The following is an 18,171-nucleotide window of genomic DNA, read 5'->3' as shown; positions in this document are numbered from 1 at the left end:
CAGTATAAACATCTCTTAAGTGTTTCCCTCGACCAGCAGTCTGAGGATCATAGAATAGCATTTACAAAAAAAAAGAAAAAACTCCAGAGTCAAAGGCACAGAAAAATACTACTGCATTGTACTAAGATACTTTCCCCCTCTTCCTAAAAAACAATATAAATCCAACCAGTACTATAAAAGGACCTAGAAAAAGTAGGAATGTAGTCAGATAACAAATGAATTAATGTTTGGGAAACAAAGCTGATAATACTGTACTTGGAAGACAAAGACAAAACACAGTTCTTGGATGGGGAAAAAGAAACACAGAGACCTCTTCAAATAGCTTCTCTTTATTGTGAGCAGTAATCCATAGGGGGCAATGGAGCTTATATGAGAGGCATCTGAAGAAATGCACAGTGAGAAACAAAAGTAATGGTGTCTCTGCATATTATTTTTGAGAGACTTGAGCCAGATTTTTTTTTTCCTTACATCTCATCACCTAAACAGTTCAAGCATGAGGCATTGGTAAAATCAGAGATTTTGTGATTCACAGAGATACGTGATACTGCAGTGAATTATTATTTTAATCTATTTTAAACTCATACCTTGAGGAAAAAAGCATTTGAAGGGGTTTAGAGACTACAGACTTGAGGCTGGGAACATAATTTGTCTGTTTCTGGCTGATGTGCACAGCTGTACATGCTGGCAGTCAGCTGTTTTTCCACAGGAGTTTTGGTTTTAGGTGATCATATGAGTGCCTGACAGGCAAAGTCATCAACACATTTTCAATTTGTTACTTTTATATTGCAAAACAGTGTTTTGTAAAAATGGAGATGCTGATGAAAAGATCTATTTCTATTCCACTTTTCATCCCATTGAAAAATAAAAAGAATAATTAAGAAAAAAAAAAAAAAAAAAAGGAGGGGGGAAATGGAAGTTCCTTTGCACAGGTTTCGTCTGACAGAAAAGAATACACACAGGTACTGCCATGTTCTAGGACTGCCTTAATTGTTAGTTTTATACAGTTGTTTTAGAAGCCATCATTCCAAACCCAAATTACTTGAGGGGAACACACATGATAACATCTCCTAGAGAGAAAAGTGAAAAGAACTGATTAGAAGGATGAAGAAAGTTAGCAGTTACGAGAATCTGAAAAGTCTAAATATTTTCCAAAATCTAAGTAACTAAAGAAGAGTTGGTAAGAATCTACAAGTATCTGAAAACTTGAATTCCCAAAGGTTTGAAAAATAACACAGCTTGGTATCAGGCTGCAAAAATTATGTTAAATTAGGGGAGATCATACAAGTCTAAATTTCCTGAAACTCAATCCAAAATGTGCTTGAACAGTGAGATTGTTTCAAATACAAAATACTTTCTAAAAGAACTGGACAAATTATATGGATTACAGCACTTCTAAGAAAGGAAGTAGAGTACTAGAATTAAGTATATTGAAGATGGTGAATATACTATTCCTCATCTTTACACATTGACCTTGTTTCTGTGTTCAGAAACCATATATAGAGTCGTTGAGTTGGTCAATAAACTAATCCAGTCATCAATAAAGCACACCTTCTTGTTTATTAATATGTGATTAAAAATATATATGATAAAAAGATATTGACTGAGCAGAGTTTGGGTGACAAGAACAATTATAGCTTCAAGCCTAATCAGTACATGAGCTGTTTAACCCAGTGAAAGTCAATAGTCTATTTCTGAACAATTACACGTTTTGTTTTAAATAAAGTATTTTGATTTTGCTAGTGCTCTCATTTTCTCTTCATGACTTAGATGTGTACACAGAAGCAGAAAGAAACAGCTGCAAACTAAATCACCCAGTATAATTTCACTTTATGGTCCTTGTATGATAAAGTTGTAAATAAGCAGCGAATAGGTTTTATTTTAATTGTAACTTGCTAGCCACAAATAAATCAAGCTCAGAATAACTATGTCTCTCTTTTCAGTTGTATTACTAGTTAAACAGATCTTAATCATATTTCTATAATATTCTAATTTACTTATTCTTACAGATTTCTGTTGTCATTTTAAGTTAAAGTCATAATTTTACTGCATTCAAAGTACTCAATTCTGATTTCATTAAAGAAGTTTCTTAAACCTAATAAGAAATTATAATAAAAAGCCATTTAATTCCTCCTTGAGTGATCATTAGCTTTTACAAACTTTTTTCATATCTCAGTGCACCTTCACTCCAAAACATTATTCCACAGAGCTCAATGTCTGATGAAAAGATGATAGCAACACAGTAAATTTTTGAACTGGGTGCATCTTTAAACATCAAAATATTCCAGTATAGTGGGTGTTCAGTAGAAACTGGGAGCCAGTGAATGGTCAGACATTCCTGAGCGAGAACACAGGGTCACTGGCTTGTCCCCACAATGTTAAAAATTAACTGTGGGCCCAAAGCAAGCAGCATCAAATGTCTGGGCTATCCACAAGCAGAACTTTTAGCGGTTTTAGCACTGGCTTGTTGTGTCAACATTCAAAAGTCAGTTAAATCAATGGTACTCCCCAAAGTGTTTGCAAGTTGTAAATCTTTAAGTGCCAGATCAGAAAGTTCCTTATCTTTTCCATAACTATCATGTTCATCAAGTGCTTGTACTGTTATCATTTCCACAGATATTTTTCCTACCTGCTAATCATGTCATGCTCTTAAGTCTTTTGTGGAATAGAATGATGAACACTTTGGGAAGAAAATCTTTTGCATTAAAGCTAACACAGTTCCATCATCTATTCTTCTCAAATGCATTTTTTTAGGTGAATGTAAAATTCACCTTGTTGTTGATTGCTGCTATAGAGAAAGTTGTTTAATAAGGAAAAGCAAATGAACTGAAAGAGAAACCTCCGGTTGTGCTCACACAGCCTCGAAAGTTCTGTTTTTTTGGAAATCAGTGCTGACAATAAACACTCTTTTCTGAGTACCTTCATATTAATATATCAGTTCCGATCCAACAGTAAGTAAAAGTCGATCACTTTTCCCCTGACTGAAGCAAGAGTCATTGTTTAACTCTCAGAAACCAGACTAAGTCCTCCAGGAGGTAATTTCCACTTGATTACGGTGTAGTTCCAGCATTTTTCCTAGATATGTCTGATTCTGGCTAGTGCAGGAGGTGGCACACTGGTGTAGGTGGACCATTGGTACAATCCAGCGTGTACCTCCTGGTCAACAAGAAAAGTTTTCTTTTGGGCAGGGGAAAACGTTCTGATGTCTTGTGAAAGAACACTCACAGGGTCAGCTTTGGTTTATTTTGGATGGTGATGTCTCAAACACAGAGAATGCTTGTCCAGCAGTTGAGTGGTTCCCAGCTGAAATATTTCCTCTTTAAATAGATGGTAGAGTCAGTGCCTCAGAAGTATGTGTGAGGATGTGCCCCAAAAGACAAATCAGGTCATCTAAGATAAGAGTCTTGCCCCAAGTTGCCTTTAGGAGAACGCAATTCTGTAGCTACAGCGTGGAGCTTAGGGAAGTCAGCCCTAGCAGCCTGACCACCTGCAGAGCTCACAGGTCGTAACATCTCCGCAGAAGGAGCCAAGTACCATAGGAAAGATCTGAATCTCTTTTCATCTATGGCACTGATATATCTGAGCAATTCCCAATACATTCTAATCTGGAGAAAGAGTTGGGTTTGATATCCATCTCTTTCAAGATAAATGAGAGTTTCTAAATCAAGGGTGGGGAAGATATAAATATGCAGGCAAGAAAAATTATTCCTGAAGAGAGGATCCATTGCACTTTCAGATTAATAGGTGTCTCCCACCACAATAGCATACTGCCAAACAGTAAAAAAGAGACTCTGGGAGGTAAATTTATTAGGCTAAAAATCTATTTTTCTGAGTTTAAACTTACCCATCTGCTTATCTTCAAACAGACTCTGAATGCAGCATTGCTGATAATACCCTTTGTTCCAGTCCGTTACTTGATTTAGTCGCATGTTTAAAAATATTAGTACATTTAAGAATGTTGGTACATTTATGACTCTAATTAAATATGTATACTAAGGATCTTTATTCTTCCGCTAAATAAAACGGGAGTTTAATCCATTTTGGATTTCATTTCTTTGTAATGCACTTCTTTGGCTTTTTAAATTAAAACCCTAGCATTAACTGTACAATTCTCAGTATTTAGGAAAAGCTGACCTGCATTTTGATGATGCAAATGCCCAAGGTGTGTTGATTTATTAGGAAGGTGAATTGAAATAAATGTGTAGTTACTCAAAAAATACATATTTTTGAGGTGTAGATAACAGCAATAAAATCATTAAAATAGGATACTGTTGAGGATTTGTATGATGGCTGGGAAGTAATTTCTATTTTTATTTATCTCAGCACTCTTACTTATCTGTGTGTTTGATCTTCAGCATCAGCCCCTCCATGCGATTCTATACCTTCATCATCATCGCTCATTTTGTCCATGCAGAAGACGGAGGCATACTGAGATTTCTACAGACTGCTGTCCAGACTCTCATATCCTGTATGGGACAGAACATCAGTATGCCTCTTGCAATGAAAGCATGCATCTGCTTTTACACTAGTTCCCATTCGATAGTGAGAGTTCAAATATACGGAATTTTCATTTTAATTATTGTCAAAGCATTTTGTCATGAATACTTAGTTTAAAAACTACTCTGTCTTTTGAAGGGAGAGCTAAACTAATCTGCAAACTTAGCAAGGGTCACAAATTATATCTGCCAGGTCTCAAGCACTTACCACTTCTCTGGTGTCACAACTAAGCCTCTGTATGCTCCTCATTCACATCAATGTGGAGTAACCATGACAAAAAAAAACCTGGGGGGGCACAGGATGGGACCAAAACCACCCCATGACAGTAGTTTAACAGTGTAGATCTCCTTGGCAAGTTGAACTTGGTGAGAGACTGGCACTGATCTGCCTTTAAGGAGGCTGACTCTTGCCTAATTTCTGTTTATGCCTTTGCAAACCTTCACTGGAGCAAACTACTAGGGCCACACAGCAGGTCCAGAATATCTTCATCATTTTAAATTTACTTCCCCAGACAACTCTGCTTTTCACCTTCTATTTGTTGGTGATATGGGTGATTGAGCGGGGAGTTTTTGAATGACGACTGTGACAAAGATGGACCAGCCACTGCTAGTAGGAATAGGCATCCTCATATCCAGAAAATTAGAATAAACTTCTCTTACTTCTTTCTATGTATTTGTGCTAGGAGCGTCCAAGTCAGTTATATCATCAGTGTATTTATGAATAAAACCTTTGCCTTTGAACAGGTACCTATGAAATATTGCAGTGCTATTGCAATGAGTGTTAATCTTTTACTCAAATGATTTATTGTGGCGCCTATTGTTGTTTTGGAGCCTTCCGAGATACAGAGATACACTCAGATTACTGTACATCAAAGTAGGTGCATACTTTTATATAGTAATCTATTCATTCATGATTGAGATATAGTCACCTCAGGGGTGGGATGATATAGGATTATCATCACAAGCAATAGTAAAGCTTTATTGACATGAATACTAGATCTTTGACTTGGTCAGATACGCTGAGAAAAGCTTCTTTTTTTTTTTTTTTCCTTATTCTATTATTATTGGCCATGGTGAGAGGAATCAGGCTCTGCAAAAAGGCTGATAATGTAGGGTATATAAATACAGCAGTGAATATACTGGTTTCCATCAACATGACTTTCACACTACATCATGAAATTGCTTTAGCTTTATTAATGTTGCTCAATGGAGATGCGGATGTCACATCTAAAACTTTTGTCTCTGATACAAAAACGTTTGCTGTTATCTGGGTCAAAATCAGTTCCTAAGCAGCCAGATGGCCACTCTCACATTACATAATTGAGATTATATTAGTTGTTCTGTCTTATATATTGGTATAAAAATGATGGACTTGGAAGTATACGTTGCTTTGTTACTAAATCCAAGCACAGTACCTAATACCAATGGGAAAAAGACAGAGGGTCTGTTCCCTAGCAGGTCTGCTCTGTTATGCTTCGTTTTGAAATAAGCTGCCTCTTTTATGCACTGGGTACTTCACATATTTGAGGTCTCTAGAAAGAATTAAGCAATTTAATCTAAAACGTTTTGATTAAGCCTGTAGTTTGTTAAGAGAAGCAGAGAGTTAGGCTCTGGTGGTAAAAGCGATGCTGAAGAGGTCCTTGCTTAGAGGAAATGGCACTTATTTGTTACAAGTTACTACTCAAAATAATGGTGACTGCTGATTGCATCAGGACTCCTGAAGCTATCTTTATACTGCGCTTTCATACAGTCTCAGTGTTCCTAAAAACTGGATCCATTTTCTCTTTTTACATTTGCATTTATTTATCCCATTTGTTCAAGCTATTACAGGTACAATTTTCCAATGCCACCGTGGTTATTTCTGGGCATAAAAAGTGATGATGAACTGCAGGTTTATTCTGAATGAGGATCTGTTGTGAAGCAAAGTAGGAATAGAAAATTATTGTCTCACTTACTGTCTTGGATCAGTGGACGAATTTTAATCCATGGCTAAGCAGACAGGCTGTTTCAGTGAGTGCAGCGACTGCTTGACTGCAGGCCAAGGATGCTCCGACTGAGGTCAGGATCACGTGCCTGGTGATGGCACTTCCTATCTCTATGAGTAAAAGCGAGAGCGATGCTGCAGGTCCTCTGTATCGTAACACAGGCAACAGAACTTCAAAAGTTCAAGGGTGTTTTTTTTCCTGTTTGTTCAAATCCAGACCCACGCAGGGCAATCTGGGTTCCTAATGGTAAAACCATCCCCCTAAAACCATTTGAAGATTTTAGTCCAGTTCCCAATAAATAGGTGCCAGTATTACCAACTAAATAAGCAATTGAATATGTGCTAATTGAGAGAAAGGGTCAGAGGGTACTTGGACTTTCCAGTTCAGTCACCCCTTTTCTATTATGCCTAACTTTGGTAGAACAGAGGTGTTACCTGTGTTGTACCTGATCAGCAGATAAGCCAAAATGCTGCCTAAAAGCTATCAACCTGCTACCTTTCATAAGCACTCAACTCCTTAAAAATAATAATAAAAAAACCGCATTTGTTAAAATAAGTGAGGTATCACTAATACCCCTAAACTTGCAGTGGGGATGAATGAAATGAAAAATGAAGGAGTGAAAATTGGTAAGGAATGAAAAATCAAAGAAGCAATGCAAAAGCCTGTGTTTTAATGGAAATTAAAAAGAAGAGCAAGAAATTAGGCAGGGGATAAACCTTGTGTAGCCATATCATATTTTACACATAGACACATGCACACACAAATGGAAAGAGCATTACAGGCTCTATGAACATTTAAAGCCACTAGGAAGTGAGAGAAAGCAAGCTAATCACACTGCTCAGTACCAATCCCTCCACACAGCTTCTAATCACACCATCACGTACTTGGAGATGCTCAAGAATTTTTCAGGAAAAACTCTTCCTCCAAATTCAGACTATGTAATACAAAAATGTTAGCTCTGAAGCAATTGGAAGGACATTAAAATCAAAGACTGCAGTAACCGAAGGCAAGTTGCTGTTGCGTGCACCTGAAATGGAAGTGTCCCAGATACAAGTGCTTTCACCAGTAGAGACGTGCACTTTGGTGTCCTCTGGGTCAGCACCTTATTTCCATGTTCTCTGATAACCTGGGCTTGTTCCTCTCCTTTTTGCTCCCTCTCCTTCCTCTATTTCATGAATAACTTTACAAAGCCTTTGTTTCATCCACTCTTGTGCAATGGTATATGAATGCAGTTTGACAGGGCAGGGGGACTGTTCTGCTTGATCTTCACGAGCCCTCCTTTGGCATTCAGAGCAGTACGTGGGCAAAGCTTCAGGAGTTAGTTTCCACTGTTAAGCTTACCTATATGGGACTGTAGGTTTTATTTGGGGCACACAAATCCTAACCTGAGCCCAACACTGTTGTCCTTTTCCTGTTTCTCCCACCACCACACTGTAGTATCTGGGTACTTAGCAAGCATATTTTATAGCCTGGAAGAAGGGATTGAAATTGAAGGGATGAGATCATCCTATATTTTTTAATAGAACTGTATGCCAAACAAATTATATTAAAGTAAAAAATGCCTGCTAATTTTGGGTATCCAATTAGAGACTTTGTCTACTTAATTTTTCAACCCATTTGGCATTCTGCATCACTTGGTGTAGAAAATGCACAGTCCCATGGACTTTGTCTGAGGTAATGAGACTTCAGCCTACCAGACCCCAAAATTTCAAGATGGGCCCTCATAATATGAAAAATCTCAATTAATCATTACCTCTTGAGGCAACTTCCCTCACATTGTAGAAGCTCTGAGGTAAAAGGGGAATGAAAGCAAACTCAGCAGGCAAAATTCAGCTATCACCTTGCCACAAAGCCCTGCTTTCTCTTCTTGTAATTCTCTATCTCATACGTGAACCATACCCAACTCTGTGACAAATTATACAGGAATCTAGTGAACAAAAACAGTGAATAAAAACTACAAAGTTCTGATCTCTCCCCAGAGGAAGGGTACCTTGCAGGGTTTCGTTTCTGCTTCAGGAAATTTGTGGAATAAAATCTGTGTGCTCATGTATCGTAATGTATGGAGACTGAATCAAGGTGCTCCGAAACCCTCAGATTAGTCATTTCCTTAACATCCCAGTGCCTGATGTTGTGGCTAGTGTTGAATATATAACATGTTTCCTTAGTTCAGTGGCAACACAGAAAAAAAAATAATTAAAAAAATGTTTTGAATCAGCTTGGAAACACTTCTCTTGAAGGTCATTTAATTCTTTTTTAGCATCCGAAAGAAGACTCTATTACAAATAAAAAGCAATAATGATGCAGCTGAACTGCATCAGTTAAAAATAGTGAAATAAAACATTTTGACTTTCAGAATGTCTACCATGTTTCAAATGAAATTCAGCCCAGCCACTCCGGACATCCTGCAATTACGCATCCTTGCTCTTGGCTGACAATGTTAGTTGGTTTTGCTATCCTTGCCCTTCTATCTCCCCTCCAGGCTCTTAAACCAAACGGTTTCTCTCTGCTTTCTCTGCACAACCTCTGTGTCTCCTTACCTAATCAGTCCCAGGCTCCTACCTCCGAACACCAGTCCCAGTTTTTCTCTCTGGACTGCTTGGCTGCTTCTATCGCCTCTCTGTCACAGGCTGGAATTTTTTTTTTTCCTCCCCATCGTATTCATGCAGAGACCTTTCTTCTTGACACAACCTTCAAATCGTTTGGAGCTTAGAAAAGATAGGATTCCTACCTCTCAGATTCTGCGCCAAAGCTCAGACTCATGGGGAAAATTTGGAGGTGGGGATTAAAGGGGAAATCTAGCCTCGCCGCTGTATCCTTAAGCTTCTGTTTGCAGAGAGGGCCAATCTTTAGCAATTCCTTTTTCCTGCTAGAATAAAATAAATCATTACCGAGAGTGTGTTCATGACAAAATTTCTAATATTTACAAGTTAGTCACATTTGGATACATTTTCAGACAGAGAGGGAAAGGCACATTTTAAATAAAAAAGGTCACATTTTGAGTCTGTGCTTCAAAGCCTGAGGGCAGCAGAGCATTTCAAAGAAAAAAGTTTCCATTTTTTTAGTATGAGCAAAACTGTTTATTTTTCCATAACCTTGTTCTTGGAAATGGACAAATTGTTTTGGCAGGTATTTTCAAAATAATCTGGCCGGTACAGACGGTCAGCATATCAGTTTTCAGCCTAAGTGATGATGTTTTTTCTAAAGCTACATGCAGCAGAAAATATGGGCTCTGCTGAGAAATGTTTGCCAAGCCCAGTACAGGCAATGGCAGCACATCCACCTTAGAATATTGTCACAGATTACGTCCTCTGAGGATTTCCAATTTTTTTTAAACATCAATTGCCTCGTGGAAAGGCAATAGGGTCAGTGTCTATTACTTCCCTTGTTTAGAGGCAGAGAAACTAAAATAGGAGGAAAGGAGAAAAGATCAGGGATAGAATCCAAAAATCCTGATCTGATTCTTAGCCCCCCATTTATGCCCCATTGCTGCCGCTTCTGAGGGGTGTTATTTGTGCCATCGCCCTCCGGTCTGGAGTACTGCAGGTATTCTTTACACTGCACAGACACATGTCAGAGAGAACATCCCTTGCGTAATTTCTGTGATTTAACTCTCTGTAATTGAAAGCTTGGGAGGGCTGTAAGAGAGGGCAGAGCAGGTGCAGGAGATACCTGTAAATAATTCAGCTAAGAAAAAGCAGCCTCCCACATTCAGATTGTATGAGTACGCTGGCACAGTATGAAAAAAAATTTCACATACTTCTGAGGTGTCTGATGCAACTCAGGGGCAAGGCCCTATGGAAAAGAGAGGTGCGAGGGGGAGAGCTGCAGGAGGGCTACACGGCAGCAGAGCGGTTGGCTGATGTGATGGGTTGCTTGATAGCCACTGCCTTTGCTCTTGCTCCAAGTACCCTGGCTGGGGTGAACCCCGGCGAAGGCACAAGCCAGAGACACCGGAGGCCTGAGGTAGACAAGCTGCATAGAAGTTCATGCCACTGTCTGGCTCACTTAGGAGAGTAAGAAACACAGTTAACAGTAAGGGATGAGATAGCCCCATGCAGACCAAGAACCTCTGCTAAAAGCCACCCCAGCAGTGATAACAAATTTCTTAGCTTAAACTGCAGCCCTCTTCAGGGGAAAAGAAAAAAAAAAAAAAAAAGAAGAAAGAATTGCCAAATCAAACTGCTGACTCCTTTTTTCTTATCAAAACACCACAGCATACATCTTAACAGTCTGAAGTAAATCAAATGCAGGACCAGCTGGAACTGGCCAGCTCTTGACCCTCCCTTGATATCAGGTGTGTGCTGCACTTCTCTGGCAGATTAATTTATGATCTCAAGTAACTCAGAGCACCTAAAACTTTCAGTACGGCTGTTAAGATGCGGCTGAAGGTTTTCTTTGGAAAGTATCGCTGCTAGAAAAAAAGTTGGAGGTCTTCCCGATCGACAGAGACACTCCCCTACTGATGTCAGTGACTTTGTTCCCTCTAGATCTCTTTATTTTGAAGCTCACCCATAATGTGACTATGGCACAAAATTCAGCGGTATGGCCAAAGCCTGGCTGCATGCATCTGAGCCACTGTCAGTCCCCTTCTGCATGTGGAGCTTCCTCCTGGGGGGGATTTGGAAGTGTTTATGGAAATGCATCCCTAAAGAAACCTTTCAGCTCATGGAAAAAACTGGGGAAGGTCCAGGAGAGTGTGTGCAGAGCATGCCGAGTCAGGAGCAGCTCTCAGGCAGCTCTACCTGCCGTGTGCGATCGGCAGCAGCTCCAGGAGCGTGCCTGCGTGGGTGATCAATATAACCTATTGCGAAAGAAAGCCTCGGTGTTTCTGGGGGGGGGGGGGGAGAGATTTAGAAAGAAGTTCTTTAATTATTACCTGCAGAGAAGTTAAAGTGTAACTCAGTAGTAACATACTCCAGTCCCGGGGGGGGGGGGGGGGGGGGGGGGGGGGGGAGGAAGTCAGGCATCTAACCTGCCTGAAGTCTGCGTGGGAACTAAAAAAAAAAAAAAAAAAAAAAAAAACACACCAAAAAACTAATGTAAAACATAGAATGAATTTAAAAGGGAAGGGCAAAGAGAGAGAGAAACGCAAAGCATGGGCAAGGCAGAAGCAGAGAGGAAAGGAGTTCATCTTCCAGGCCCTGACCTTGCTCTGCACCGGGGAGCCGCGGGCAGGCTGCGGAGCTGCAGCACCCACGCGTGATCCTGTGCTCCCCCCCCGCTGGTGCTGGTAAGGCACCTCCCGTGGAGCGCGAATCTCCCGCCTGCCCCCACGGCCTCCGCTCGCCCCCGCCGCCCCCGGGGCGGCTGCGCGGGTGGCCCCGGCCCGCGGCGGGCGGTGCTGAACCCCGGCGCTACCCGCGCATCTCCCGGCCCCTGCGCAGAGCACCTCCTCCCTACAAGGGGGAGCAGAGCCCCGCGGCTGCCAGGGTCACGCCGATCCGGCGGGGTATGCATAGGTATAACGCATATGTTATTTTTTTGAGGGAGTTTGCTTCCTCGGCAGGTCAACGTGTTAATTAAAAGTTGGTCCAGATTGGTCGCTTGCAGTCCCAGATGCGCGATTAACACATAAGGAAATTATTCTTTTTTTAAGATAGCAGAATGTATAAAACTCAGTAGAAACCCCATTGCCTCCTTACTATTAACTAGCAGTCGCGCAGAGAAAATCATTAGAGAGATAATTAAATATGGGTCTATTTTTGAAGAGTGTCCTGCAAAATAGCCCCAAAAAATGATGTAGTAATTTGATTTTTTTTTCCTTTGGCACTACAGGTGCTAGCTATGTTTTCCCTTCATCTCCCACACCATGTATATTAAACAGGGAGGGAACATTGCTCTACCGTCGGTGATGACCCCAGACTTCGCTAGAATATTTCGCTCCTCGGTGTAAAATTGCGAAGTGGGTCTCTGTCTAAAATTCACTATATTGGTTTTTATAATTACCTCGTGGTCTAAACTTTTTCGCATCCCATTTCTTAAAGGAAAAAAAAAAGGGGGGGGGGGGGGGGGGAGTGCGAGGAAAAAAAAGAAGGAAACAAACTTCGCTGTCGCCGTATGAACATTTCTGTTTGTCTCAAGCCAGGCTTTCAGGAACTTTGCCCGGATCGCGTGCTGCGTTGCTGCGGTCGCCCTGCTGAGGCGTGCGGTTGCCCCGGCTGCCCGCCCCGCTGCAGCCCGGCCCGGCTCTGCGCAGGCCGCTGCGGCTGCCCACCGCCCGTACCCACCGCCGGTACCCACCCACCCCACTCCCCGTACCGCCCCCCCGCCCTGTACCGGCCCTGGGCGCTGGCCCTGCCTTCGCGGGAGCGCGTTGCCCGCACCGCGCCGCGCCGCACCGGGTGGCTTCGGCTTCGCACCCGGGGTGTGATGTGTCAGATTTCAGCGGAGAACTAAATAACTCCTAATGGTATTTATCGCAGGGAAAAAAAAAAAAAAAAAAAGAAAACATAACAAACAAGACCAGACCGCGCCAGGCCGCCGAGATTTTACTCTTTCCTCCGGAATTTTTTTTTCCGCTCCCAGTAAAACACAATTCACGGTTCTGCTTTGCCCCCGTGCCAGGCTGACCTCAGTCACTCCGGGACAATAAGCAGCGGCCGGAGCCCAGCACCGGGCGGAGGCAGCCCGCGGAGCGGCGCGGAAAGCTCGCAGCCGCCAGCCCGACCTCCGCACCGCACCGCACACCGCGGGGCGGGCAGCACCGGCGCTTCAGCCCGGCCCGGGCCTCGCTGTTCCTAGGGGCGTCCATGGCTTTTTTTTTTTTTTTCCCCTTTCTCTCTCCTCTGTCGGATACCGAAGGTGAATAATGAAATCCCTTTGCGGATAGTTTATGAGCCATGAGATTGGAAACGTGTATGGGCAGAGCGGCGCGCCGGGCTGAGCATCACTCGGGAGCCGGGCGGCGGAGCGGCTGCGGCGCGCAGGGAGCGCGGGGCTGCGCGGGGCCGCGGTCGCCGCTCCCGGGAGCCGCCGGGGATGCGGTGCGGGCCGTCCCCGCCGCGCACGGGCTGCGCGCTGCCCCCCGGGCAGGGCTATAGGAAGGAGGGCGATTCGAATGGGGGGGGCTGGGGGGGGGGGGGGTCCTGCGGTGCGCAAAGCGCGCGCGCTGCCTGTGGGGGCTCCGTGCGCGTCCCCGCGCCGCGGCCAGGCAGCGCGTGGGGGGCCCGCGGGCTGCACAAAGGCGGCGGGGGGGGGGGGGGGGGGGGGGGGGCTCAGCGACCGCCGCCTCCGCGGAGTGGAATGGGCCGAGCGCGGGGCGACTTTTAGGGCTGGTTCGGGGACAAGGGGGGGTTGCGGGGCGCGGCAAGCGGCTTCGCAAAGGTGCTACAAGCCGCTGTCCTGGGCGGTTTTGCGGCAGGTCACGTATGCGTGGACGGGGCAGAGGCAGGCGGGAGCGGGGCCGCTGCCCCCCCGCCCCCCCGGCGCACGTCTGGGCGGCACTGGCGCCTTTACAGGAGCGGACGTGTCACAGAACGTCCGTGCCACGGGGTGTCTGAGGGCACCGCCACCTCCCTGCCGCAAAAACAAAACACTCATCAACTCCGCTCAGTGTATGCCATCGAGCAAAGTCGCCGCGGCGCGAACTGGCACCATCTGTCCTGCCATTCTGGGAGACACAGATATATTTCTTTAGACAGGTCAGCAGATCTTCCCCGGCCAGCCCTGTCAGGTACCTGTCAGGGGAGAAAACCTCTTCATAGTTGCCGCGGTAGGGTCCTTATCAGTGGCAGTTCCTCCGCTGACAGGGACCCAGCCTTAAGCCTCCCGCACGTCAATGTCCCCCGGAGACAGGGAACTGTCGCTCCCAGGGAAGGCCAAAGCTGCCGGCGCCGCTCAGCCCCTTAACAAAAAGCGGGGGGGAGCCGGCCCCGAGGGCGCTTTCCCAGGTGCTGCCCGAGGGCGGCCAGGCTGGGCGCTGGGGCGGGGGGCTGCCCCCGGCGGCCCGGCTGTGGGCGGCACTCCCGGCCGAGCCGTCCGACCGGCCCCGCTGCCGCTCCCCTCCCGCGGCGGCGGCTGCTGCCCGCCCAGAGGCCGCGGGGCGTGCGGTGGGCGCCGGGCGGGGAGCGGGGGCCGCGCAGCCGCGTGTTCACGGGGCTTTGCTCTCGAGTGGGCCCGTGGCTGCCCCAGAGCCCCAGGCAAGCACTTCACCCTGGTAACTCGGACCTGCTTGCTTTCTCTTCCCCCGCCTGTCTTCAAAGTGCGGGCACGCTCAGGGAAGCCTGCCTGCCCGCCTCCTTCACTTCCACCCGGCACCGCGTGGATCCCCCACCCCCACCGCACAAAAAAAAAAAAAAAAAAAAAAAAAAAAAACCACCACCAACAAAAAAAACCACAACCACCCTCACCCACCCCCCGCAAACGCACCGTGTTTCCAACTTGGAGTTAAAGTCGGTGCTAATCCGGGTCAGTTCCTGCCCCTGGCTGGGAAGGCAGGGAGGGAGGATGTAACGTATAGCTCGGGGGGGATGGGGGGGGGGGGGGAGGAACAAAAACAACCCCCAAAATAAGCAAACAAACAAAAATCTCGCGCACGATCACAATAAAGTGAAAATCCTTTCTACACACCCACAACTTTAGCTCTGTCTGCTGCCTGGGGGGTTTTAATCTTGCAAAGAGAAAGGGGGGCTCCCTGCGCAAAATTACGCCTTCTCCTCTCATTTGTTAGCTGATTCCATCAAAAAGTTCGCTATTTATAGGCTACACACACGAACCTGGAGTAATACAAACCCTCCCGTGCTGTTCCCCTCGCAAAGTGGCCGGTCCTGAAGCATCTGATCGGGTTTGTGTGTGTGTGTGTGTGTGTGCGTGAGCGAGAGACACACAGAGAGCGCTACCATCAAAAAGGGGAAAGAAGAGCTCAAGCTGAGAGACTTATTAATTGCTAAGAGCTGCTCTGCCACCAGCCATGTGAGTACCTAACAATGATCACCTTTTGCACAGATGGTCAGCGATCAGGCACAGACACTTTCTGTCCTTTTCTTCCTCCCTCCCCTTTCTTATTTTTTTTATTCCCCTCCTGTCTCCCTCTCTCCCACCCACCTTTTTTTTTTTTTTTTCCTTCTTTTTAGTTTGAGTTTGCACGGCTTATTCCTCCCGAAGAGGAGGAATGAAACGTGGGCGAGCGCGGGGGAGAAAATGTGCCGGCGAAGAGGAAGGAAGGAAGGAGTGGTGGAGGGAGAGGAGGAGGGTTTGTTAAGCGATCGCCTTGTCCCCCGAGTCCGAGCCGGCTGGGAATTAGTAACAGCGAGATAACGGAGATTGTATCCCTCCCTCTTCCTCCGCTCTGCTTTTCCTGGAGCGCTCAGACCCCCTGACGGTTATTACTCTGGGATCAGCGCGGGTAACAAGCTGTATTCATTAAACCCCACTTAGGGGAATTGAAAAGGAAATATTTTAAAAAATAATAATAATAAAAAAAAGGAGAGCGGGGATAAGGGGGTTTGATCGCTCCGCGTACAGCAGTACTGGCCGCCAGCCGCCAGCCGGCTGTGCAGGCAGGTAGAAAGAGCCGGGAGAGCAGCCCGGTCCCTCGGGCTGTGCGTGCGATTTTGGGGACAGGGGGAGCGCCCCTTCCCCGGCGCGGACGGCAGCGCGGCCCCCGCACACTGCTGCTGCCTCCCGGGCTGCGCCCCTGCCCCCTCCCCCCCCCGGGCTGCGCCCCTGCCCCCCGCCTGCGCCCTGCGCCCCTCAGGCAGCCCCGGCCCGCGGCGCGGTGCGTGGAGCCGAGCCCCACGCAGCGGGCTGGGCACGGCTCCGCACGTGGGTCTAAGAAATTGCACAGTTGGTTCCGGAGCGGGGGAAAATGAAATCTGTAATAGGCAACGTGGCTCTGGAAAAGGTAGGTGTCCTGGTTTGTGGAGGAATGCAGGGCTGGGAGACTCTTCGCGTGGAAAGGAGGGGTGTGGGCAGAGAAGGCGAATTTGCTTCCAGCATGGAGAGGCGCTTTTCCAAAGCAGCACTTGAGCTCCAATCACACACTCTCAGGTTAGCGTAGCATTAAATTAACAGGGTCGGGGTTATCCAGGGCATTATACTGTGTGCCCGGGATGTAACCTCCGCTCATTTATACACAAAGAAGAGGGAGAGACGGAGTTACACCTGGAAAGCCAAAGAGCACGGTGAGTTATCGGTATTTGTTCCTCTCCCTCACATGCCTGTGAACAAAGTTCAAAGGCAACCGGTGCGTGCCCGGGTCCGCCGGAGCCCCCTCCTCCCCCCAGGGGCCGCAGCGCAGCCGCGCCTGGTGCCGGGACCTCCACCACGGCCCCCCGGAGCCGAGCCCCCGCAAAAGAGCCAGGAGAACTCGCGGTATCTTGGTTATAACTTTGATGCTTTACGGGTAGGGGGGGAGGAGGAAAAAAAAAAAAAAGGAAAAAAAGAAAAGTGACTTGGACGCAGCGCTATTTATAGGTGGCAGTAAAGCCTCCTTTTCAATAAGCAGCCGTGGAAAAGAAGCGTCAGAAAACCGGCTGCTGTGTTGATTCAAGGTGCCGGCCGGTCAGAGCCCTGCTAGCCAGGCTGGACCTACAAAGTCACGGCTCCTCTCGGGTTAGGCGGCGAGAGCAGGAATAGGCTCCGCGTTTTGCTGACCACTGGCTTGGACACGAGTCAGTTCCCCAGCACAGGTATAGGGCACAGGAGTGTGAGGTGGAAGACTTTCCCCTTTTCTTTCAGACACACACACAATACAGGGCACCCGCAGGGCTGAAAGTGGGCCAGGGCTACACGGTAGGTATCAGATCACACAAAGCAGAGGAAAGAAATCCAGTTAAAAATACATTGGTTGAAATCAGAGGACGAGCTTGATTTTTTTTTTTTTTTTTCTTTTAAACAAAGGTGCACGTTAGAACAAGCTGGAAGCACTTTGTGCCTGACGGTATCCCCCACGCCCATTGGAAATAAAGCAAGGAGCTTGCTCTTTCTTTGCATCTTTTAAACCTTGTTTTAATTAGAATTGCTAAAGTAGGACACCACGGTGGAAGATGTTTTCAAGTATCCACCTACCTTTCTGCTGTAAGCAGAATTGCTGCCTGCTAAATTGCTTGAAACGCAAAATTCTGCCCCACCCCCAGCTTGTTTTGGCACCTACTCACCCTTTCCCCCCCCGAAATTGCAATCGCTTGTGAAAGGTTACTCCATTAGGAGGAAAAGAGAAACCCCAAACAACCAGCAGTAATGAGATGAGTGGACGCCGAGAGCCTCTCTTTGCTCTGTACAGCAGAAAAGGGTTTGGACAGAAAGCGTCCCTCAAAACTAAAGCCTTTTTTGGTTTGTTGGGTTTTTTGTTTGTGTTTTGTTTTTTTTTAAGTCCCAAATGGGGCGTATCCTTACCCTTCTCCTTTAATTTATTTGATTAAATCATAACAAAAACAGACTCATCCCCTTCTGCGAAACCTTTTACGTGGGAGGCAAGCAGTTGGCTTTAGCTCACTACGGGCACCGGCTGGGCTCAGGCTGTGCTCCCGTTCGCGGGCAGCGTTTCACGCAAACGCGTGTTACAGCTGCACCTCACGCTCCTCACCTGCCAGCCTCAGGCTTGCAAACTGGTTATCTCCTTCCCCACTTGTCTCTGATTTCGCTAAGGAGGGCTGCCCGTGGCTGGGGCTTGCGGGACGAGGGGGCTCTGTCCCGCGGGGGGCGGTGCAGAGGGCGCCCGGCCCGGTTTATGCTCGGCACCGCTTCTGCACCGC

General features: G+C 46.2%; 1 protein-coding gene and 1 long non-coding RNA gene across 16 annotated transcripts in view; one reads left to right on the top strand and one right to left on the bottom strand.

The window, feature by feature from the left end:
- Positions 1-313: 313 nt before the first annotated feature.
- Positions 314-15,281, bottom strand: LOC121096468. 8 transcript variants are annotated; one of them, XR_005830525.1, is made up of 6 exons: positions 14,155-14,340; positions 11,355-11,472; positions 9,207-9,344; positions 6,449-6,588; positions 4,330-4,463; positions 314-1,067 (listed from the first exon to the last, which is right to left on the bottom strand). It is a non-coding gene; the product is annotated as an uncharacterized LOC121096468 (long non-coding RNA). The 8 variants fall into 8 exon arrangements; XR_005830526.1 differs by lacking the exons at positions 11,355-11,472; positions 14,155-14,340 and adding an exon at positions 15,193-15,267; XR_005830521.1 differs by lacking the exons at positions 11,355-11,472; positions 14,155-14,340 and adding an exon at positions 14,846-15,168.
- Positions 15,282-15,292: 11 nt separating this feature from the next.
- Positions 15,293-18,171, top strand: part of ESRRG (estrogen related receptor gamma) — a 396,844-nt gene continuing 393,965 nt past the window's right edge. For 2 of the 8 annotated variants that reach the window (XM_040612409.1, XM_040612411.1), the window contains exon 1: positions 15,309-15,388. In XM_040612409.1, coding sequence (XP_040468343.1) covers positions 15,387-15,388 — 2 coding nt within the window. In that variant the 5' untranslated portion in view covers positions 15,309-15,386. Of the gene's footprint in view, positions 15,389-16,532; positions 16,600-18,171 lie in introns of those variants that run through there. The other 6 variants (XM_040612424.1, XM_040612425.1, XM_040612414.1 and 3 more) reach the window with 5 other exon arrangements.

This window comes from Falco naumanni, chromosome 12, assembly GCF_017639655.2.
Source record: "Falco naumanni isolate bFalNau1 chromosome 12, bFalNau1.pat, whole genome shotgun sequence".
In the NCBI taxonomy this organism is placed as follows: Eukaryota; Metazoa; Chordata; class Aves; order Falconiformes; family Falconidae; genus Falco; species Falco naumanni.
Note: the sequence above shows the minus strand (reverse complement) of the source record. Positions and strands in the feature narration are given on the sequence as shown.